The sequence below is a fragment of the Pithys albifrons genome, chromosome 7, assembly GCF_047495875.1.
Source record: "Pithys albifrons albifrons isolate INPA30051 chromosome 7, PitAlb_v1, whole genome shotgun sequence".
Taxonomy (NCBI): domain Eukaryota; kingdom Metazoa; phylum Chordata; class Aves; order Passeriformes; family Thamnophilidae; genus Pithys; species Pithys albifrons.
Window position 1 is genome coordinate 661,832 of NC_092464.1, and position 22,505 is coordinate 684,336.

The 22,505-nt window shown below is 67.3% G+C and overlaps 3 protein-coding genes across 3 annotated transcripts; 1 reads left to right on the top strand and 2 right to left on the bottom strand.

The window, feature by feature from the left end:
- Positions 1–680: 680 nt before the first annotated feature.
- LOC139674353 (zinc finger protein Xfin-like) lies at positions 681–20,858 on the bottom strand. The gene is made up of 12 exons (XM_071560576.1): positions 20,801–20,858; positions 20,166–20,328; positions 19,994–20,053; positions 19,761–19,841; positions 17,590–19,443; positions 12,397–12,484; positions 11,759–11,847; positions 10,381–10,625; positions 7,649–8,107; positions 6,186–6,294; positions 5,444–5,557; positions 681–4,743 (listed from the first exon to the last, which is right to left on the bottom strand). Exons 2-12 carry the CDS (start codon positions 20,197–20,199, stop codon positions 1,829–1,831), a joined length of 6,048 nt encoding a protein of 2,015 aa, XP_071416677.1. The 5' UTR covers positions 20,200–20,328; positions 20,801–20,858; the 3' UTR covers positions 681–1,828.
- RARRES2 (retinoic acid receptor responder 2) lies at positions 10,175–13,210 on the top strand. The gene is made up of 5 exons (XM_071560386.1): positions 10,175–10,593; positions 11,761–11,862; positions 12,138–12,242; positions 12,325–12,438; positions 13,065–13,210. The coding sequence occupies exons 1-4, from the start codon at positions 10,420–10,422 to the stop codon at positions 12,436–12,438; spliced, it is 495 nt and encodes a 164-aa protein (XP_071416487.1). The 5' UTR covers positions 10,175–10,419; the 3' UTR covers positions 13,065–13,210.
- Positions 14,882–16,609, bottom strand: LRRC61 (leucine rich repeat containing 61). The gene is made up of 2 exons (XM_071560381.1): positions 16,562–16,609; positions 14,882–15,779 (listed from the first exon to the last, which is right to left on the bottom strand). The coding sequence occupies exons 1-2, from the start codon at positions 16,607–16,609 to the stop codon at positions 14,922–14,924; spliced, it is 906 nt and encodes a 301-aa protein (XP_071416482.1). The 3' UTR covers positions 14,882–14,921.
- Positions 20,859–22,505: the final 1,647 nt, after the last annotated feature.

Consider the following 22,505-nt stretch of genomic DNA (forward strand, 5'->3'; position numbering starts at 1 on the left):
CTCGGGAACATCCCCCTTCCTCTCCAAGACCACCGACCACCTCCTACCCCTCAGAATCCCGAGGAACGAGCCTGGCGACTCCGGAGATCTCGCAGCCCCCACATCCGAATGTCCCGCACTGGAGGGAGCATCCCAGCCTGAGGGTCGCACACTGGAGGGTCCCATCACCAGACGGTCCCATCACCAGAGGGTCTCACACTGCAGGGTCCCACACCAGGTGTCCACCCCAGGACAGGACCAACTGAAGCCCCCCTGGGTCCTGCCCCTGCAGCCCCTGTACCCAAAGCTCCCAGAACCCATCGAGGGTGGCACTGAGTGCCCCCAGCCACGATGGGGGGTGTCCATGTCCCCACAGTGAGAGCCCTCGGTGTGAGACCCCCAGCCCATCCCCAGGAGCACTGGGTGGGGTTTGGTGCCACCCCAGTGAATGTGACAGTGACCCTGGAGTGGGCTCAGTGGCCGTGCTGGTCCTGAGCTCCCACTTGGTGTCCAGGTGAGGTTTGGTGGCCGCAGAGGGTGTTGGAGGGTCCCAGCACTGTCACTGTCCCGGTGGCTCCTTGGGCACAGCGATGGTCTGTGGCTGCAGCCAGCAGAACCTGAACCAGGGCTCAGGCTGGCACTGAGGCTCCAGGAGACTCCCACGTCCCCCTGGGTCTGGACAGAGGACCTGGAGTCGCTGGAGCCATCAGAAGCTTTTATTTTAAATAACCTCAAAAAATAGAATTGCAGAGAGCAGAGCGGGGTGGGGGGGGAAGGGGGCTGGGGTGGGACCCCCTGCCCTACTGGGGTTCCAGAGGTGGCCATCCTGGTGTCGGTCCCCTCGGAAGATCTGATTCCCTTTGGGATGAAGCAATGGCAGCTCCCGGTGCCCAAGGCCAAAGCTCTGCCCAAGGCTGTGCCTCCCTGGCCACTGGCTCTGTCACACCGGGGGTGGGACATGGAAATGCCAAGTAAAGCCCAACAAGCATCCCATGCCCCCTGTGCCCCTGGAAGCCCCCCCGCAGCCCCCACCACCAGCTCCCAGCATTGCCCATCCCGGAATATCGAGTCCCAAAGCGCAGTTATCCAGAGCAAGCAGAAGCACAAGCTGACCCCCCTCCCCCCCAGCACTGGAAGCATCTCTGGATCCCTTCTGGAAGCAGAGCTGAGCCCCTCCAGGCCATTTTCCCAGCTGTTTTCCCAGTGCTTTCCCAGCTCCTCCGTGTGGAGCTGGACTGGGGCTCTCAGGTCATCCAGCAGCAGAAACAGCCCCAGGACTCCTGCACTGGCAGGGCTTGCCACTCCCATCCCAACTGTGTCCTTGTGGAATGCCATCCACTCTGGAACAGGCTGGAGGGCTCTGGAAGCAGCCAGAGCCCTCGGAGGCCCCTGTCATCCCACGGCTGGCTCCAGTGGATGCAACTTCTAAGCCCACCGGATCCAGCTCTTCCCAGTCCATGTGGCCAGAGCCAAGATGGCAGATCCAGGTCCAGTGCCACTCCCTCCAGTCCTTTGGTGTCTTCCTGAGCCAGAAATGTGCCATGTCCAAGTCTGGCTCTGCTTTGCCCCATCCAATCCCTATGAGGCTTCTCCAAGTCCCAGTGCCATGTCTGGCCAGAAGTGTCACCCTGGCTGTGACCCCTCAGCTCTGACCCCTTGGCTCCAGGTGTGGGGTGGGTGAGCACAGGAGCCGAGGGTGGGTCCCTGTTGTTGGGGGTCCCAGTGCAGGGGGTCCCAGGCAGCCAGGGCAGGTCCCAGCGAGGGTCCCAGTGCGGGGGCAGGGGTGGGGGTCCTTGCAGGGGCCCCAGTGTGCATCCTGGTGCACATCCCAGTGCCGGTCCCGTGGGGGTTACAGACAGCCGGGACACGGAGCCGGTTTCTCCTCGCCACGCTCCTGCTCCGGCGCTCCCGGCACTCTCTTCTCCTCGAAGGCCCGGGCGCAGCCCCCGGCCTTGGCCCAGAGCTGCCCTCGGGGGAGCTCAGGGGGACGGGGGGCCAGGCAGGCGGCACAGCAGCACGGGGGGGGCAGCCCCGGCGCCCTGGGGCCCGGACTCCCCTCCGGGCACTTGCACGGGGGCACCGGGACGGCCCCGGGACCCGGGGGGGGCTCATCCTGCATGAGCTGCATGAGGATGTCGGCGGCGCCCGAGGGGCTGTCGGGGCGGGCCGGGGGGGCCCCGCGGGCACAGGGGGGCAGCAGCAGGGCCGGCGGCTCGGGGGCCTTGCCCAGGGGCTCCCCGGCAGAGCAGGCGGGCACGAGGCCGGTGCTGTGGGTGCGGCGGTGCCGCAGCAGATGAGCCTTCTGGCTGAAGCCTTTGCCGCAGTCGGTGCAGCGGAACGGCCTCTCCCCCGTGTGCGTGCGCAGGTGCACGGCCAGGTTCACCTTCTGCCGGAACCGCTTCCCGCACTCGGCGCACGTGTGCGGCCGCTCGGCGCAGCCGTGGGGGCACTCGGGGCACGGCTGGGGGGCCTCGGGGCACGGCTGGGGCTGCTCACAGGGGTGGGCATGGCCGGCGCAGGGGGGCGGCTGCTCGCAGGGGTGTGCCCGCCCGGCGCAGGGGGGCGGCTGCTCGCAGGGGTGAGGATGCTCGGCACAGGTGTGTGGGCACTCGCTGCAGGTGTGGGGCTGCTCCACGCAGGCGTGAGGATGCTCGGTGCAGGTGTGCTGCTGCTGCTGCTGCTGCTTGGTGCAGGCGTGGGGCTGCTCGATGCACACGTGGGGCTGCTGCTCGATGCAGGTGTGCAGCCGCTTGGCACAGGTGTGGGGCCCTTCGGCGCAGGCGTGGGGGCACTTGGCGCAGGTGTGCAGCTGCTCGGCGCAGGTGTGGCGCTGCTCCATGCAGGTGTGGTGATGCCCGGCACAGGTGTGGCGCGGCTCGGTGCAGGAGTGTGGCCGCCCACGCGGGTTCACCTGCGGCGCCCCGTGCCCCCCACAGGCCTCCTCGCAGAGCCCGCAGGGGAAGGGGTTCCCGGCGGGGTCTGCGGCGCCGGCGGCCGTGCCGGGGGGCCCCACATGCACCCGCTGGTGCACCCGCAGGGACAGTTTGCTCTTGAAGCGCTTGGGGCACTCGAGGCAGGTGAAGGGCTGGCGGCCCAGGTGGGTCTTCTGGTGGGCCAGGAGGTTGGGCTTCTGCGCGAAGCGCTTCCCGCACTGGGTGCAGGCGAAGGGCCGCTCGCCCGTGTGCACCCGGTAGTGCGTCACCAGGTTGCCCTTCTGGTTGAAGCGGCGGCCGCAGACGCCGCAGGTGAAGGGCCGCTCACCTGTGTGGATGCGCTGGTGGGTGGCCAGGTTGGTTTTGAGGCTGAAGCGCTTCCCGCAGGTGTCGCAACGGAAGGGGCCGTGCCCGCCGGCGCCGTGGCCGTGCCGCAGCAGCCGCTCGCACTGCGCCAGGCTGCGCCCGCACTCGGGGCACGGGCAGGGCCGGGCCTCTCCCACCCGCGCCAGGGGGGACCCGGGGGGCGGCTCCGCAGCGGGGCCGGGCTCGGGGGCGGCCCCGGGGCACGGCTTGTGCCCCGCGTGGCTCTTCTGGTGGGCGACAAGGGAGAGCCAGAGCCCGAAGCTGTTCCCGCACTGGTTGCAGATGAAGGGCTTCTCTGGGGACGCTGTGGCGTCCCCCAGCCCCGGCTGCGCCCCCGGGGGCCCCAGGAGGGGGGGGCTGGAGAAGGTTGGGGGCACCTCGGGGGGCCGCAGCAGGGGCACCTTGGGGCAGAAGCCGTCGCTGCAGTGGGCGCAGGGGAAGGGGGGCTCGCCCGGGGGCGGGGCGGGGAAGACTTTCTCTTCGCAGGGGAACAGCTCGGTGCCCTCGGGGGGCTTTGGGGCGGGCGGGAGCGGGGCGAAGGGGGGGTCCTGCGGGGCGGGCGCGGGGGGCAGCAGGGCGGGCGCGGCCCCGAAGGGCGCGGCGGGGGCCGGGCCGCGCGCCAGGCAGCGGCGCTGGCGGGGGACGTGCGTCTTCTGGTGGGCCTTGAGGGACACCTTGTCCTTGAAGCACTTGTGGCACTGGGCGCAGGGGAAGGGGCGCAGGTCGGTGTGGGTGCTCTGGTGGGTGACCAGGTTGGTTTTCTGGGTGAAGCGCTTGCCGCACTGGGCGCAGGCGAAGGGCCGCTCACCTGTGTGCACCCGGTAGTGCGTCACCAGGTTGGTTTTCTGGTTGAAGCTGCGGCCGCACAGGAAGCAGGAGAAGGGCCGCTCGCCCGTGTGGATGCGCCGGTGCGTGATGAGGTTGGGCTTCTGCCGGAAGCTCTTCCCGCACTCGGGGCACACGAACGGCGTGTCCTCGGGGCAGCCCCGCGCCGGCCGCACCCGCGCCTTGCCCTCGTCGGGGTGGGCGCCGTGGATGCGCTGGTGGGCCAGCAGGTTGGCCTTCTGCGAGAAGCTCTTGCCGCACTGGGCGCAGGGGAAGGGCCGCTCGCCCGTGTGCACCCGCCGGTGCGTGAGCAGGTTGGGCCGCTGGCTGAAGCTCTTCCCGCAGTCCCCGCACCGGAACGGCTTCTCCCCGGTGTGGATCCGCTCGTGCGTCACCAGGCTCTGCTTCTGCCGGAAGCCCTTCCCGCACTGGGCACAGTGGAAGGGGCCGGGGGCTCCCCCCTGGGTCCCCCAGCAGCCGGTGCGGGGGGCCGGGGGGTCCCGGGGGGGCTCGGGGCCGCGCTGCCCACCGGGGAACCAGCGGCTGGAGCTGCTGCCGGCAGCCGGGAACAGCTCCAGGGAGCCGGCGCCGATCCCAGGCTTCTCCTCGGGCTCCACCTTGCTCACCCGCCCAGGCTCCACTGCACCGGAGAGACCCCGGCATCAGCCCGGCTCCCAAGCAATTCCAGGCTGTCCCGAGAGAGCAGGACCTGGGTCCAGCCCCCCAGCTCCTTGTGGGACCCCCGGCACCGAATCACAGCAGTCTGTGGCCCTCAAACACCCGTGAACTCCCCCAGTTTGTGACACCCCAAAGTACCCCAAAATTCCCCTCGAAAATCCACTGCACTCCCCAGTTTGTGACACCCCCCCAAACCTCCTTGCACCCCTCACCTCCAACGGTGCTGTCCTGGTGCCAGGAAAAACCTGCCAGTAACTGGCCCAGAATGGCCAAAACTGACCCAAAATTACCATAAATTGGCTACAAAATGGCCCAGAATGGGGGCAGACTGGTTCAGGAATACAAGAACTGGCCCAAAACTGCCACAGACCAGCCCAGAATGGCCAAAACTGGTTGAGAACAGCCATAAATGGGTCCAAAATGGCCAAAACTGGTCCACAAAACTGGCCAAAACTGACTGGAATACCCATCAGTCAGGAATAAATGGCTGCAAACTGGCCCAGAATGGCTCTAAAATGGCTGAAAACTGGCTCAGAACGGCCCCCCACTGGCCTCAAAGTGTCCCAAAAGATCCCAAACTGGCCTCACATGTCCCCACACCATCCCAGCCTGTCCTTTCCCTGGAGCTTCCGATTCCCCCATTCCCACGGATCCGGACTCACCGGCACAGGGGCTGCCCAGAGCCTTGGAGTCCTCCGGGCCCGTCCGCACGGCTCCAAACGGCTCCTCCGGCGGCTTCATCCCGAACAAACCCCCCGGCTTGAAGAACCGGTACCCTGGGGGACACAGGGATTTGGGAATGGGGGACAGAGCTGTCACCCAGAGAGCCAGGACTGCGGATGCAGCTGCCACTGGGAGTACTGGGAAGGTGGGACTGAGCTGCTCTTGGGAGAACTGGGCTCTGGGAATGGGGGATGGAGCCACTCCTGAAGATCCAGGCTCCAGGGCAGGGGGGATGGAGCCACTCCTGAAGATCCAGGCTCCAGGGGAGGGGGGATGGAGCCACTCCTGAAGATCCAGGCTCCAGGGGAAGTGGGATGGAGCCACTCCTGAAGATCCAGGCTCCAGGGGAGGGGGGATGGAGCCACTCCTGAAGATCCAGGCTCCAGGGGAGGGGGGATGGAGCCACTCCTGAAGATCCAGGCTCCAGGGGAGGGGGGATGGAGCCACTCCTGAAGATCCAGGCTCCAGGGGAGGGGGGATGGAGCCACTCCTGAAGATCCAGGCCCCAGGAGAGGTGGGATGGAGCCACTCCTGAGTTCTGGTTTCTTTCCACAGCCTCTCCCACCCCTGGGAATCCCCTGGAACACTTTCATCATCCCAGTTCAAAGCTCCCACAAAAATGCACCAGCTCTGAGTGGAGAATTCCCCACCTCCCATCCCACAGTGTCCCCCAGCACTCACCTGTGCAGGGATCCGATGGGATCTCAGCACCGACGGCATCCAGCTGGGATCCAGCCCGCGGTGCCGGGCTCAGCCGGGAGTACGGGAGCAGATCCAGGGCATGGGCCGGCTGGGGAGGGGGCAGCAGCTCAGTGGCATTTCGGGACATTTCCCTGGGCAGGGATCATTCCCCCTGTTCCCACATCCTGCATTCCATGTCCAGGCCCCTCGCTCCAGGATGGAGCCCATGGCACTGGAGCATGTCCTGTCCAGGTGACAGGGATGTCCCCCCCCCTCCTGTGTCCTCTGGGGGAGGTCCCAGCTCCGGGTGGACTCATTCCCACAGGAAATCCCAGCACTGGGCACCACTGGAATCTCCCTCAGCACAGGGAAGCTGCAGCCCCTCCATGTCTCCGTTCCCCACTGGAGCCAGCAGTGCTTGGCAGAGCCCCAGGATCTGGGGATGAGTCCCCACCAATCCCCAGTCCCCCAAAACAGATCTCCCAATCCCTGCTCCTCCAAACGGGTCCCTTCTCCCCCCAAACAGAGTTTCCCCCCTACCTGCTCCTCCAAAACAGATCCCTGAGCCCCAAACCAGCTCCCTGCTTTCTCTCGGCTGGATCCCTGCTCCCCACACAGGATCCCTGCCCTCCCAAACCAGATCCCTGCTCCCCACACTGGATCCCTGCCCTCCCAAACCAGATCCCTTCTCCCCACACTGGATCCCTGCCCTCCCAAACCAGATCCCTGCTCCCCACACTGGATCCCTGCCCTCCCAAACCAGATCCCTGCTCCCCACACTGGATCCCTGCCCTCCCAAACCAGATCCCTGCTCCCCACACTGGATCCCTGCCCTCCCAAACCAGATCCCTGCTCCCCACACTGGATCCCTGCCCTCCCAAACCAGATCCCTGCTCCCCACACTGGATCCCTGCCCTCCCAAACCAGATCCCTGCTCCCCACACTGGATCCCTGCCCTCCCAAACCAGATCCCTGCTCCCCACACTGGATCCCTGCCCTCCCAAACCAGATCCCTGCTCCCCACACTGGATCCCTGCTCCCCACACTGGATCCCTGCCCTCCCAAACCAGATCCCTGCTCCCCACACTGGACCCCTGCTCCCCACACTGGATCCCTGCCCTCCCAAACCAGATCCCAGTCCCTGAGCTGGGGGCTGACACCCCCCTCGCTGCCCCCTCCATGAATCGTTCCCACCGAGGGAGGAACCTTTCCTGAGGAACCGATCCCGCTTTTCCAGGGACACTGAACCCCCAAACCCCCGATCTCCCCTCGTGTTCCCAACCCCGGAGGCAGCGCTGGAGGGGCCCCCGCGCTCCGGGACTTCCCAAAGCGCCGATTTCCCGGAAAAGCTCTCGGGGGCCTCCGGAGGTTGAGGGAGAATGTCCCGGAGGAGCCCCTGGCCGGGCGATCCCCCAGAATGTCCCCCTAAATGTGCGGGGGATCCCCCGGGAGTCCTCCCGTACCTGGGGCGCTCCCCCCGCCGACATCGCTCCCGGAATTCCAGCCCTTCCCGGGCTCTTCCTCAGCCTCTTCCCGGCCCCCTCCCGGGTCCTTCCCGGCCTCCTGCCCAGCTCTTTCCCAGGTCGTTCCCGTCGTTTTCCTGGGCTCCTTCCGCCACCGACTCCCTCAAATGGCCGCGGCGGGTTCCTGGGAGAGCGGGAATGTGAGTGGGATCGGCATCGGGATCGGGATCGGGATCCGGGCCGGGGGAGCGCGGCAGCCCCGGAGCGGCCTCGGCCTCCCCCGCCCTCCTCCTCCTCCTCCTCCTCCTCCTCCTCCTCCCCCCGGAATTTGGGGCGCGGGAGGCGCCGAGCGGGGCCGGATCCGGCGGAGAGAGCTGGGAGCGCTGGGAGTTGTAGTTTGGGATGGGATGGGATGGGATGGGATGGGATGGGATGGGATGGGAGACAGCGGGAGTGGAGCTGGGAATGGCCCCAGAGCTGGGAATTAGCCCGGGAGCCGGGAATGGCGCCGGGCGATGGGAATGGTCCCAGAGCCGGGAATGGCCTCGGGAGATGGGAATGGCCTCGGAAGCCGGGAATGGTCCCAGAGCCGGGAATGGCCTCGGGAGATGGGAATGGCCCCGGGAGATGGGAATGGCCCCGGGAGATGGGAACGGCCCCGGGAGATGGGAACGGCCCCGGGAGATGGGAACGGCCCCGGGAGATGGGAATGGCCCCGGGAGATGGGAATTGGCCCGGGAGCCGGGAATGGTCCCAGACCCGGGAATGGTCCCAGAGCCGGGAATAGCTCCGGGCGCTGGGAATGGCCCCGGGAGATGGGAATTGGCCCGGGAGATGGGAATGGCCCCGGGAGCCGGGAATGGTCCGAGCCGGGAACGGCCCCGGGCGCTGGGAACGGCCCCGGGCGCTGGGAATGGCCCCGGGCGCTGGGAATGGCCCCGGGCGCTGGGAATTGGCCCGACACAGCCCCGCCTGGGCAGTCCGGAATAGCGCTGGGAGCCAGGAATAGCCCCGGGACAGCCTGGCCTTGTCCAGCCGGGAACAGCCTCGTTTGGAATCACCTGGAGCGGGAGCGGCCCCAGCCCGGCCATCCCGGGCGGGCTCCGGGGGCTCGGGGGGTCCCGGCCGGGGGTTCGGGGTGACCCCCGCGGCCCCTCCGGCCCCGCCCCAGCAGCCCTCGGGGGGCCCCGGCCCCGCCGCCGCCACGTGTGTCCCTCTTGAGACCCCAAGAGCGCCGAGACCCCCAAACACCCCCCCCGGTACCCCTCGGAGACCCCGAGCCCCCCCGAGCCCCCGGGTCACGTGACCTCCCGAGCCCCCTCCCCGCCAAACTCACGGGCCGCCGCTGTCCCGAGGCGCGTGACGTCACGCGCTGGCGGTGACGTCAACACGCAAGTGACGTCATGTATAAAGACACGCCCGCTGCGTGACCGAGCCCAGTCGGGCGGGGCGGCGGCAGCGCCCCCTGTCGGCGGCGCGGGGAGCGCCCCAGTGACGTCATGGGAGGGGGCGGGGCAGGCCCCCCCCACGGGGGCCCCCCCGAGTTCCCCCAGTGTCCCCCAGGTACCTCCCAGTGGCCCCCAGTGCCACCCAGTGCTCCTCCAGTGCCCCCCAGCGCTCCTCCAGTGCCCCCCAGTACTCCCCAGTGCTCCCTCAGTGCCCCCCAGTACCTCCCTGTGTCCCTTCAGTGGCTCCCAGTAGCCCCCAGTGTTCCCCAGTGCTCTATTAGTGCCACTCCAGTGTCTCCCAGTGTTCCCCAGTGCTCCACCAGTGCCCCCGCAGTGCCCTCCAGAGCCCCCCGTGTCTCCCAGTACCTCCCAGTGCCTCCCAGTACCCACTCAGTGCCTCCCCAGTGACTCTCAGTGCCCCCCCAGTCCCTCCCCAGTGCCTTCCCAGTGCCTCCCCGTTGACTCCCAGGGCCTCCCCAGTGCCTCCCAGTGCTCCCCCGCCCCAGTGACAGGAACCTTTCCCAAGGCTGTTATGCCATTCCCGGGGGGCAGAACGTGCCTGGCATTCGGAGCCCGTTCCCGGGGGGGCAGGAGCTCCTTCCCAGGGCAGTGACACCATTCCCAGTGGGCAGGAGCCTCTGCCCGGTAGGAGTCTGTTCCTGGCGGCAGGATGTCACTTCCCAGTGGGACTCGATGACATTCCCGGGGGCAGGATGTCACTTCCCAGTGGGACTCGATGACATTCCCGGGGGCAGGAGGTAGTTCTCAGGGGCAGGAGCCCATTCCCAGTGGGCTGTAGCCCGTTCCTGGGGGACAGGAGCCATCCCCAGGGAATGATGTCATTCCCAGTGGGACATGGAGCTATTCCCAGGGGGCAGGAGCCCGTTCACAGGGGCTGGAGCCTATTCCCGGGGGCAGGAATTTGTTCCCGGGGCAGGATGTCATTCCCAGTGGGACATGAAGCCATTCCCGAGGGCAGGAGTTTGTTGTCAGGGGCGAGTTTGTTCCCGGGGCAGGATGTCATTCCCAGTGGGACATGACGCCATTCCCAGCGTCTGAAGTTTGTTCCCAGGGGACTGAAGTCCATTCCCAGGGGCGCAGGAGTTTGTTCCCGGGAGCAGGAGCCATTCCCGAGCGCAGGACGTGCCTCCCAGCGGGCCCCGCCGCCATTCCCGGGGTCTCTCCCCCCATCCCGCTCCAGCCCCTCCTCCCGGTCACTCGCGAGGCCGTGCCGGGGGCGGATTTGGGGGCAGATCCCAGGAAATCGGCTCATGCCAGCCCGACGCCAGCGGCCGGCGGCTCCGTGAGGCCATTCCCGGCGGGATGAGGCTCCCGGTGTCCCTGTGGCTGCCGCTGGCCCTGGCGGTGGCCGCGGTGGCCGCGGGACAGTCCCCGCTCCAGCGGCGCGTGGTCCGGGACGTGCTGGAATATTTCCACGGGCGCAGCAACGTGCACTTCCTCTTCAGGGAGCGGGAGCTGGACGGGGCCATCGAGAGGGTGAGGAACGGAGCGGGATTCGGAGCCGGGATCTGGGATGGCCACGGGAACGGAGAGGGGTCGGGGAGGAGGTTCGGGTGTCCCAGACGGAATGAGGAGGGGGACGGAGTGTCCAGGAGGGAGCAGGCAGTGGAAGGGGTCATCGAGCGGGTGAGCAGGGATTGGGATTGGGATTGGAATTGGGAGTTGGGGTTCAGAGTGGCCACGGGAACGGGAGGAGGTCGGGGAGGTGTTTGGGATGCCCTGGAAGGAATGGGAGGTGTTTGGGGTGTCCTGAAGGGAACAGTTGGTGGAGAGGGTCATAGAATGGGTGAATAATGGGATTCAGGATTTAGGATTTGGGATTCAAGGTTTGGGCTGGCCATGGGAACAGGGATGGGGTCAGGGAGGAGGTCAGGGAGTGGGTTGGAGTGCCCAGAGGGAATAGGGATGGGACCAGGGAGGGGGTTTGGTGTTCTGGGATGTCCTGAAGGGAGCAGAGGGTGGAGAGGATCATGGAGGAGGTGAGCAATGGGACTGGGGGCTCAGGATCTGGGATGGCCATGGGAACAGGGAGGGTGCCAGGGTGCTCCAGGGGGAATGGGAAGGGGATGGGGTGCCCCCAGGGGTGTGGGTAAGGGGAAGGAGGCATCAAGCAGGTGAGTACCAGGATTTGGGATTCAGGATTGGGATCCGGGGTGGCCACAGAGGAGGTTGGGATGGGGGAATGGGGTGTCCCAGAGGGAACAGGTGGGTGCCAGGTGTCCTGGGGTGCCCGGGATCGGCCCTGCTGGCCAGGCCTGGCTCAGCTCAGTTAATCGTTAACACATTCGGGTCCATTCCACTGCCCCCGGAGCCGGGTCCATCCCCGGGTGTCCCCAGAGCACTGCCCCGTGTCCAGAAAGGGCTGGGGGCTCTGGGCACCCCCTCTTTGGACCACTTGCCCACCTTGGAGCCACCCTGGGATCGTTCCTGGGGCTGGATTTAGCTGAGGGTCTACAGGATTTGGGGACACTCCCAGGGATTGGGATCCCTCTGGGAGCTGCATTTTCACAGGGGTCTGTGGGGTTTGGGGTCCATCCAGGAGAGTTGGGGTCCTGCCCAAGTGTTGGGGTCCCTCTGGGGGCTGGGATTTCTGCTGGGCTATCTGGGGCCCCTCCCATGCCCTCTCACGCGCTGTTCCCACAGGAGGATCCCTCAGGGACGTTCGTGCAGCTCCGGCTGGGCCTGGCACAGACGTCGTGTCGGAAGCGGGGGCCGCAGCGGCAGTGCCGCCTGGTGGAGAACCGGGTGAGGGGGACACCTGGGGACGTGTCCTGGAGGGTGTCCCCTCTCTCCAGGGCACATCCTGGGGTGTCCCCACCCCTTGGGCCCCATCCCTGAGTGTGTGCCCTCACCTGGGTCCCATCCTGGGTGTGACACGGTCCCTGGACCTCCTGTCCCCTCACTGTGCTCCTGCACATGCCATGGTGGGATGGAGGGGACAACAGTGGGTGCCAGGGGCTGGGACCCCCTGAGGGGGGTCACTGGGGGTCCCAGGGGGTGACATCCCATCATGTCCCCAGCGGAAGCCGACCTGCCTGGCTTGCTACAAGTTTGACACCAGCGATGTCCCCAAGGTGCTGGACAAGTACCACAACTGTGGCCCCGCCCACCACCTGGCGGCCAAGGTGAGGTGCCCTCCATCCCCCCAGTGTCCCCTCTGTGTCCCCCAGTGTCCCCACCCGATGCCAGCCTGTGCTGTGCCCGCAGGAGATCCGGCAGCGGGACGAGGCCGAGTGCCGGGCGGTGGAGGAGGCTGGGAAAGGAGGGGACACACCGTACCTGCCCGGAATGTTCGCCTTCTCCCGGGGGCTGCCAGCATAGGTGGGTAAGGGGACACCCCTGGGGACACCCCAGGACGGGGACATACCTGAGAACAGGGGACATACCCCTTGAGTGGGGACACTGGGACATGGGGGTACACCTGGAGAACGCGCTGGGATGGGAACACACGTGGGAAACCCCTCGGATGGGGGGACAGGGACACCCCCAGGACAGGGACATGGCGGGGAGAACGCCCTGGGATGGGAACACATGTGGGAACCCCCTGGGATGGGGACACAGGGACACCCCCAGGACAGGGACATGGTGGGGAGAACGCCCTGGGATGGGAACACACGTGGGAAACCCCTGGGATGGGGACACAGGGACACCCCCAGGACAGGGACATGGCAGGGAGAACCCCCTAAATGGGGACATGGGGACACAGCTGGGAAAACCCTCAGAACAGGGAGACATCTGCAGAAAGCCCTTGGAATGGGGACATGGGGACACAGCTGGGAAAACCCTCAGAACAGGGAGACACCTGCAGAAAGCCCTTGGAATGGGGACATGGGGACACAGCTGGAGAACCCCCCCAGCATGAGGACATGGCTGAGAGAACTTCCTCGGGTGGAGACACAGGGACACGCAGGTCCCACCTCAGCCCTCCCTCTGTGTCCCCTCTGCAGGTACCACAGCACCAACAGACGCTGCCCTGGGGGTCCCGGCCCCCCCTGCTTGTCACCCCCCAGCACTGTGTGATCAAGGAGAGTCCTGGACATGTCCCCCCCTCCCACCTGTCCCCACTTCCCAGTAAACCCAGCGCTGGCTCCGCTGTCCCGGCTCTTACTCCCACCAGGAACTGGGGGGTGGGCTCCACGTCACCACCACCTGTGTCACCAGGGATGGGTGGGGGCTCCCTGGGTCCAGGCTGAGCAGTGAGAACAAGGGAATCCCCCCATGGCCACAGGACAGAGGGACACCAGAGTGTGGGAAGTGTTTAATGCAGTGACACCGTGTCCCCTGGGGATGCCCCCCAGTCCCCACCATGTCCCACAGCCAAGGCCAGGCTCCTCCCCTCCTCCGTGTTCCTGGTGATCCTGTGCCAGGCTGTGGTGGCTCTGGGGGGTTCTCACCATGTCAGTATGGCCAGTGGTGACTCTGGGGGTCTCCCAGTCCCACCTTTGGGGCCCGTCAGCTCAGAATCTGAAGGTGCCAGGCTGGTGGCAGCTCTGGGTGGTCTACCAGTCCCAGTGTTGGCTGTGGTGGCTCTGAGTAGTCTCATGGTCCTGGTGTGGTCTGTGGAGGCTCTGGATGCCCCCCAGCCCTGTTTGGGACCCCTGGCTCACAATCTGAAGGTGCAGGGCTGTGGTGCTCTGGGTGGTCTCATGGCCCTGGTGTGGGCTGTGGTGGCTTTGGGGGGCTCCCAGTCCTGTTTTTGGAGTCCCATAGCTTAGAAGATGAAGGCTCTGGGCTGTGGGGTCTCATGACCCCACTGTGGTCTGTGGTGGCTTTGGGTGGTCTCATGGTCCCAGTATAAGCTGTGGCGGCTCTGGGTGACCCCAGCCCAGTTTGGGACTCCTCAGCCCCATTCAGAGCCCCCCAGCTCTATTTAGAACTCCCCCAGCTCCATTTGGAGTCCCCAGCTCCAACTGGAACTCTCCCAGCTCCATTCTGGGAGCCCCTCAGCCCCATTTGGAGCTCCCCCAGCCCCATCTGGAGTCCCCCAGCTCCATTTGGAGCCCCCCAGCCCCATTTGGAGTCCCCCAGCTCCAACTGTAACTCCCCAGCCCCATTTGGAGTCCCCCAGCCCCATCCTGAGAGTTCCCCAGCTCCATTTGGAGTCCCCCAGCTCCATTTGGAGTCCCCCAGCCCCATTTGGAGTCCCCCAGCTCCAACTGTAACTCCCCAGCCCCATTTGGAGTCCCCCAGCCCCATCCTGAGAGTCCCCCAGCCCCATTTGGAGTCCCCCCAGCCCCATTTGGAGTCCCCCGGCCCCATTTGGAGTTCCCCGGCTCCATTTGGAGTCCCCCAGCCCCATTTGGAGTTCCCCGGCTCCATTTGGAGTCCCCCAGCCCCATTTGGAGCCTCCCCAGCCTCATTTGGAGTCCCCCCAGCTCCATTTGGAGCCTCCCCAGCCTCATTTGGAGTCCCCCAGCTCCAACTGTAACTCCTCAGCCTCATTTGGAGTCCCCCAGCCCCATCCTGAGAGTCCCTCAGCCCCATTTGGAGTTCCCCGGCTCCATTTGGAGTCCCCCAGCCCCATTTGGAGTTCCCCGGCTCCATTTGGAGTCCCCCAGCCCCATTTGGAGTTCCCCGGCTCCATTTGGAGTCCCCCAGCCCCATTTGGAGCCCCCCAGCCCCATTTGGAGTCCCCCAGCCCCATTTTGGAGCCTCCCCAGCCTCATTTAGCCTGTCCCCCAGTTCAGAACTTGCCGTGGTGGCTCAGGGTGGTCTCACGGTGCCAGTATTGGCTGTGCTGTCTCTGGGTGCCCCCAGCCCCGCTTCTCCCCCAGCCCCATTTCTGCCGCCGGCCCGGTTGTGGCTCAGAAGCCGAAGTTGCCGCTGTGCCGGCGGCCGAGCGCTCGCTGTGCCTGCGCGATGGAGTCGTCGGCGCGCCGGCCGAGCTCGCGGCACTCGCGCAGGGCCTGGCCGAGCTGGCGCGTGGCCTCCTCCAGCACGGCGCTGCGTCGAGGCGCCCGCGGCTCCCAGAACCCGGCCTGCACCCAGGGCTGGGCGCTGCCGGGGGGCTCTGCCGGCGCCCCGGGGGCGTCCCCGGCGTCCAGCGCGGCGTCCAGCTCGTGGCACAGGCGGAAGAGCTCGCTGCCGCGCCCGGCCACGCGCTGCCCGTCGATGGCCTTGAGGCCGGGCAGCATGGCGGCCAGCGTGGCGCGGTAGGCGGGCGCGGCGCACAGCGGGTTGCCCAGGTGTGCCAGCGGGTCCCGCAGGCGCAGGCTCTCCAGGTGGCGCAGGCCCTGCAGGCAGCGCAGCTGGCGCAGGCTGCGCAGGCGGTTGCCGGCCAGGTTGAGCTGGCGGAGGCTGCGGCAGCCCCGCAGCGGCTCCACGCTCGCCACGCGGTTCCCGGCCAGGTTGAGCACGGCCAGGGCGCGCAGCGTGGCCAGCGGGGCCAGCCCCGCGATGGCGTTCCCGGACAGGTCCAGCCACTCCAGGTTGGAGCAGTCGGCCAGGCAGCCCAGGTGGGCGATGCCGCGGCCCCGCAGCCGCAGCAGCAGGATGGACTCCAGCGAGAACTCCCCCGTGCAGGCCTTCAGCAGGGCGGGGGTCACGCTCACCCCCGAGCCTTCCTCCTCTTCCTCCTCCTCCTCATCCTCCGACGGATCCGACACCTCTGGATCCGGCGCCGCTGCCTCTTCCTCGCGCCCCTCCATCCCTGCGGGGGAATCCTGGGGGGAAAAGGGTTGGGGGTGACACTGGGGAACTGCCTGGGGGGGACTGGGGGGTGTCCTGGGGATGTGGGGGGGCTTTGAGTGGGGCACATCTGGGGGACCACGGGGGCACAGGAACACCTGGGGAACATCTTGGGGGGTCCTGGTGCCTGTGGGGGTGTCCCGGGGTGTGGGGACACACATGGGGTGTGTGAGGGGGGCACAGGGACATATGTGGGGCACATCTGGGGGACTTCAGGACATGGGGGGACGGGGAGCCCGCATGAGAAGGTACGTGCAGCACATCTGGGGGTGTCACCTCCTCCTGCCCAAGCCCTGCCATCCCCACCGGGTGGTCCTGAGGGGGATAAGGGGTTTGGGATGGCACTTGGAAACCTCTCGGGGGCGTGGAGATATTTGTGGGGCACATCTGGGGGGACCTGGAGAGCAGGGACGGGTCCAGAGCCCATGAGGAGCCCCCAGCCCCTGACCTGACCCCACTCCGGAGCCCCCAGCCCCCCGGAACCCCACAGACCCCCCTGTTCCTCCCGCCGGTGCCCCCGTCACCCACCCCAACGCCCACCCACTCCCCTGGACCCCCCAGACCCCTCCTATTCCCTCCCCCGATGCCGCTCGATGCTCCAGACCCCTCTGTTGCCCCCTCCGTTGCCCTCGTTACCCCGCGCTGCAGCCCCCCGAGCCCTCCCATTCCCCCCGGCCCCCCCCAGGTGCCCCCTCCCGTCGGTGCCCCCAATCCCCCCAAACCTCCCCAACACCCCCCCCCGCTCCCCCCCACTCACCGCACGGCAGCTCCCGGCGGCCCCCGAGGCCCCGCCCCCCGTCGCCATGGAGACGAGACCCCGCCCACAGCCCAAGTCACGCCCCCGACTGCAATGGGTGCGGGCTTTGGCCCCGCCCATACAATGACGTCAGATCACGACGGTCCCGCCCCCTCCCTGACCCCGCCCCCATGTCCTGGGAATTTTCAATAAAAACGCATTTATTGGCAGTTTTAGTTCATTCCCACTGTCTCCAACCCCCGGCGGAGAAACCCCCCCTGCCCCCCCATTGGGTCGCCCCGTGCCCCCCACCGGCGCTCCGCCATTCCAGAGCCGCAGCGCTCCATCCATCCCTCCACCCATCCATCCATCCATCCCTCCACCCATCCATCCATCCATCCCTCTCTCCCTCCATCCATCACCCGCTCCCGCGCCACGTGCGGAAGGGCAGGCCGGCATCCTGACCCCGGTGCCCAGGATGTGGCACTGGCAGACTCCAGGTCCCCCAGGCACGTCCTGGCACCTCTTGGCACATCACAGTGCTCAGGACTCACCACTGGCAGCTGCTCCAGCCACTGGCACATCCCGGCACTTCCCTGCACATCCTGGGGCTCAGGATGCGGTGCTGGAAACCACAGAAGTCCCTGGCACCTCCTGACACCTCGCGGTGGAGGATGCCAAGGGTGCAGCATTGGCAGTCCCTGGGGAACCAGGGACATCTCAGCACATCCCAGAGCTCAAGATGCATCACTGGCAGGTGAAAATCCCAGACTATTCTGAGTTGGAAGGGACCCACAAGGATCATCGAGTCCAACTCTTAAGTCAGTGAGGACTCAAGAGGAGGATTGAACCCTTGATCTTGGCATTATTACAACCAAGTTTTAACCAACTGAGCTGATCTCAGGGTACCCGGTCCCCTGGCACATCCTCACACATTCTAGTGCCAAGGATTCACCCCTGGCACCTCCCAGCACATCCCAGTGCTCAGGATGTGACACTGGCAGCCACCAGGCCCGCTGGCACATCCCTGGCACCTCCCTACACTCAGGGGCAGAGAGTGGGGGGCTCTGGCCAGCCCAGCTGGTTCCCAGTAACGCTGGTGGCAGTGCCAGCAGTGGCCATGCCAGTCCCTGTGCCGGTCGCAGTGCCGGTCCCAGTGCCAGCAGTGCCCGTCCCGGTGCCGGTGCGGCTGTGGGTGCGCTCGTGGCGCTCCAGGTGAGTCTTGCGGGTGAAGCTGCGGCCGCAGCGGGCACAGCGGTGGGGGCGCAGCCCGGTGTGCACGGCCTCGTGCCGGTCCAGGTTGGTCTTGGAGGTGAAGCGGCGCCCGCAGCGGGCACAGGCGTGGGGACGAGTGCCCGTGTGCACCAACAGGTGCCGCGCCAGGTGCGCCTTGCGCCCGAAACCGCGCCCGCACTGCGGGCAGGAGAAGGGGCGCTGGGCAGGGGACACCTGCAGGGTGGGCTGGGGGTCCTGGGTGAAGGGGCCCTGGATGGGGGGCACCTGGGACAGGTGTTGGGAGTCCTGGGTGCACCCATGGCCAGACTTGGTGCTGGGCACCTGCAATAGGCGCTGGGAGTCCTTGGAAAAGGGGTGCTCAGTGTCAGGTACCTGTGGTGGGTGCTGGGGGTCCTGGGTGCACCCATGGCCAGACTTGGCACTGGGCACTTGCAACAGGTGCTGGGGGTCCTGGGCAAAGGGGCTCTGGGAGGGGGGCACCTGTGGCAGGTGCTGGGGGTCCTGGACACTGGGCACCTGTGGAGGCTGCAGGAGGTGCTGGGGGGCCTGGGCACTGGGCACCTGCGGTGGGTGCTGGGGGTCCTGGACGCAGCCATGGCTGTACTTGGCACTGGGCACCTGCGGTGGGTGCTGGGGGTCCTGGACGCAGCCATGGCTGTACTTGGCACTGGGCATCTGCGGTGGGTGCTGGGGGTCCTGGACGCAGCCATGGCCACAGTCGGTGCAGCTCAGAGTTCGGTTCTCCACGTGCTGCCAGAGGTGCAGTGTTGGGGTCTGTTTCCCAGCAAGGTTTGTCCTGCAGTGGGGGCAAGGGAGCAGCTTCTCCTCGGCAGGGACATCCCTGTCCCCGTGCCCATGCCCGTGTCCATCCAGGTGTCCGTTTCCGTGCCCTGGCACCGGTGCCGGCCCCGTGTGCAGCCGCAGGTGCGACGCCGGGTTCTGCTTCCAGGTGAGGCTCATCTCGCACCCCGAGCAGGGCAGCGGCTTCTCCTCGGGGGGGCTGTGCCCGCCCTGCTGCCCCTCGCCGGGCTCCCCGTGCAGGCGCAGGTGCCGCAGCAGGTGCTGGCGGTGTGCGAAGCGGCGGGTGCAGCGCGGGCAGGGGTGCGGCCGCTCCCCGGTGTGGGTGCGCAGGTGCCGGTCCAGGTGCGTTTTCTTGCGGAAGCGGCAGGCGCAGCGCGGGCAGGGGTAGGGCCGCTCCCCGGTGTGGGTGCGCAGGTGGGAGCGCAGGTGGATGCGCTGCCGGAAGCGGCGCCCGCAGTGCGGGCAGGGGAAGGGGCGCTCTCCCGTGTGCACCCGCAGGTGCCGCGTCAGGTGCGCCTTCTTCCCGAAGGCCTTCCCGCACTGGGCGCAGGAGAAGGGGCGCGGGGCGGGCTGGGAGCAGCGCCCGCACCCCCCGGGCACGGGGCCCATCCCCATCCCGGGGCCGAGCCCAGCGCCGGTGCCGTCCAGGCGCTGTCCCAGCCCCCAGGGCGGCAGCACCCCATACCCCAGCTCCTCCGGGCACGGCTCCTCAACTTTGCAGGTGCCAGCACACCCCGCTGTCCCGGCGGGACCGGGGGGGACGGCACCGGGAAGCGGCTGCGGAGCCAGCGGGGCCTCAGCTCCAGCTGCCCAGGCCTCGTCCTCGTCCTCCTCCTCCACCTTCACCTTCCGCACCAGCCAATGCCCTGCAGGGACACGGCAGGATGTCCTGGCACAGCCACCAACGCCAGGAAATGGCGACTGCCACCCCAGTGACCTGAAGTTGTCAGTGGCACCGGGACACAGTGACTGTCACCCAAGGATCTGGAGCTGCCACCAGCCCTGGGACACAGTGACCATCAAGGCCGATGGCACTGGGGACACAGTGACCATCACCCAAGGTCCTGGCACTGCCACCAGCCTCAGGACAGAGTGACAGTGACTGTGTGACCCTGGTGTTCCCGGGGGACCCTTGGCAGTGCCAGTGTCACTACTGGGTCCCCCACCTGAGCGTGTTCCTCACCTGAGCCGTGGAGCTCTGGGTCCCCCAGATTGTCGCCATCACCTTCAGGTGTCACCTCCACCTTGGGGACCACTAGCCATCCTGAGGGAAAAAAGGGGCACAGCCAGGTCCCCCCTGCTCCAGGGTGACCCCGAGTGCCCTGGGGGACCACCCTGGTCCTGACCTCAGACCACCCAGGACCACCTGGCACCCTGGTGCCCACCTGAGCCTCCCCAGGACCCCCCGGTTCCCACCTGAGCTGGCACATCCCGGCACCTCCATCTCCTCCATCTCCACCTTGGCCATAGAGGGACCTGCGAGGTGAGGGTTAGCACTGGGTGAGCCCCCCAGACCCGAACTGGGGACCCCCCTGCACCCCACCAGGGGCTGGGATCCCCGGGATGCCCAGGACCCCTGAGCACGTACCCAGGGCACAGTGGGGGTCAATGCTGTCCTGCATGGCAGGTCCAGGGGAGGTCCAGGGCAGTTCAAGGAGGGTCTGCAGGGGGCCTGGGGGGGTCTCGTGGCATCCAGTGAGGGTCTGAGGGGGGCCCACGAGGGTCCCGGGAGGGTCCTGAGGAGTGTGGGGCTGGGGGGGCAAGAGCCACGGCCTCGCGTGGGGGACAAGTGGCCCGGGGAGCCCCCCAGCAAAGAGACGGGGATCCGGGGGGTGCAGGGGGCCCTGACCCCTCCCCGTGAGGAGGGGGAGTCTCGAGCTCCCCCCGCCGACACGTCCCGGGGGTCCCCCTCGTGGGGGTGCCCCCGTGCTGGTCTCCCCAGCAGCTCAGACCTCCCCCCCCCCCGGCTCCGCTCCTCCTGCGCCCCCCGTAACCCCACCCAAGCCACCCCCGCCCCTTCCATCCCCCCCGCCACTGTCCCCCAACCCCCTCAGTCCTGTCTAAACCCTTTCTGTCCCCCCCACGCCCTTCCCGTCCCCGCCCTCCAATCCTGCCCCACCCCCGCCGCCCCCCGCCCTTCCTGCAGCCCCCCCGCCGCTCCCGGTCCTGATCCCGATCCGATCGCGATCCCGGTCCCGATCCCAGTCCCGATCCCGCCCGTACCCGTGGACTCGGGGCACCCCCGGCCCCACCGGCTCCGCCGCCGCCGCCAGCCCCGCCCCCCGCGGTGGCCGCCGGTCCCCCCGCCCCGGGACCGCCCCCGGGACCGCCCCGCCGGTCCCCCCGCCCCGGGACCGCCCCCGGGACCGCCCCGCCGGTCCCCCCGCCCAGGACCGCCCCCCGTGTCCGCATCCCCCGGGACCGCCCCCCGTGTCCGCATCCCCCGGGACCGATCCCCGGGATCGCCCCCCGGGACCGCCCCCCGTGTCCGCATCCCCCGGGACCGATCCCCGGGATCGCCCCCCGGGACCGCCCCCCGTGTCCGCACCCCCAGGGACCACCCCCCGTGTCCGCATTCCCCGGGGACCACCCCCGTGTCCTCATCCCACCGTGTCCCTCGAGTCCCCCGCGGCCCCGCCCCCGGTGTGTACCGGTGTCTCCCTGTGCCCCCCCGTGCCCCCCTGTGCCCCCCAGCCGGTGCTGTACCGGGCGTGACCCCTCCGGAGGGGACAGGGACACAAACACAGCTGGGGACAGGATGGGGAGGGCGTGGGGACACTGACAAGGACACGGGGACATGGGGGGGACACGGGACACAGGGGGGGCATGGGGACACACAGGGGTGACACAGAGGGGACAATGGGCAAGGGCAAGGACATGGGACAGGCACGGGGGAATGGGGGAGACACAGGACAGAGACCTGTGGACTTCTGGGACACTGAGGAGAACGTGGGGGGGACACAGGACAGGGAGATGGGGACACGGGACATGGAGGCACACAAGGAGACATCAGGGGACACAGGACAGGGACACAAGGACACGGGGGGACACAGAACAGGGAATGAAGATACACGGGGGACAGACTGCAAGGACATGGAGGGACACAAGACAGGGACATGGGGGACATAGGAGGACATGGGGGAGGACAGGGAACACGGGGCTGAGTGTGACCAGGATCTGCAGTCCTGCCACATCCGTGTCCCCCACCCTATGCCGGATCCCAGATGTCCCATGCCATGACCTTCTCCCAGGAAACAGGGAAATGTCACCCTGATGTCACCATGTCCCCCCCCACCTGCCAGCTGGGCCCAATCAGTGTCCCTGCATCTGGTGGCACTTCTGGGGACTTTCCATAAATGCTGGAGTCACTTGGCAGTGCCAGAGCCAGGACTGGTGAGTGACATCGGGATGGGTGACACTGGGAGAGTTCTTGTGGCCAGGGGATCTCAGCCACAGGGATAACCCTGGAATTGTGTCAGTGGAGTCACCCAGATCCTACTTTTCCAGGAAAACTGGGATCTGGCATGGCTGGAGCGACGTGGCAGAGCGTGGCCAGGGGGGTTGTGATTGTCACAGTGCTGTGGGTGACAGTGGTGGGGGCAGCCACAGGGTGAGGCACTGGGAATGGGAACTGGGAATGGGTGTGGGAGCTGGGATGGGAGCTGGCAATGGAGGGTGGGAAATGGGAATAGGAGATGGGAACTGGGAATGGAACTGGGAATGGGTGTGGGAGCTGGGATGGGAGCTGGCAATGGAGGGTGGGAAATGGGAATAGGAGATGGGAACTGGGAATGGAACTGGGAATGGGTGTGGGAGCTGGGATGGGAGCTGGCAATGGGAGGTGGGAACTGGAGTTGAGGGATGGGAACTGAGAATGGGGGTTGGGAGCTGGGAATGGGCAGTAGGAACTGGGAATGGGAACCGGGAA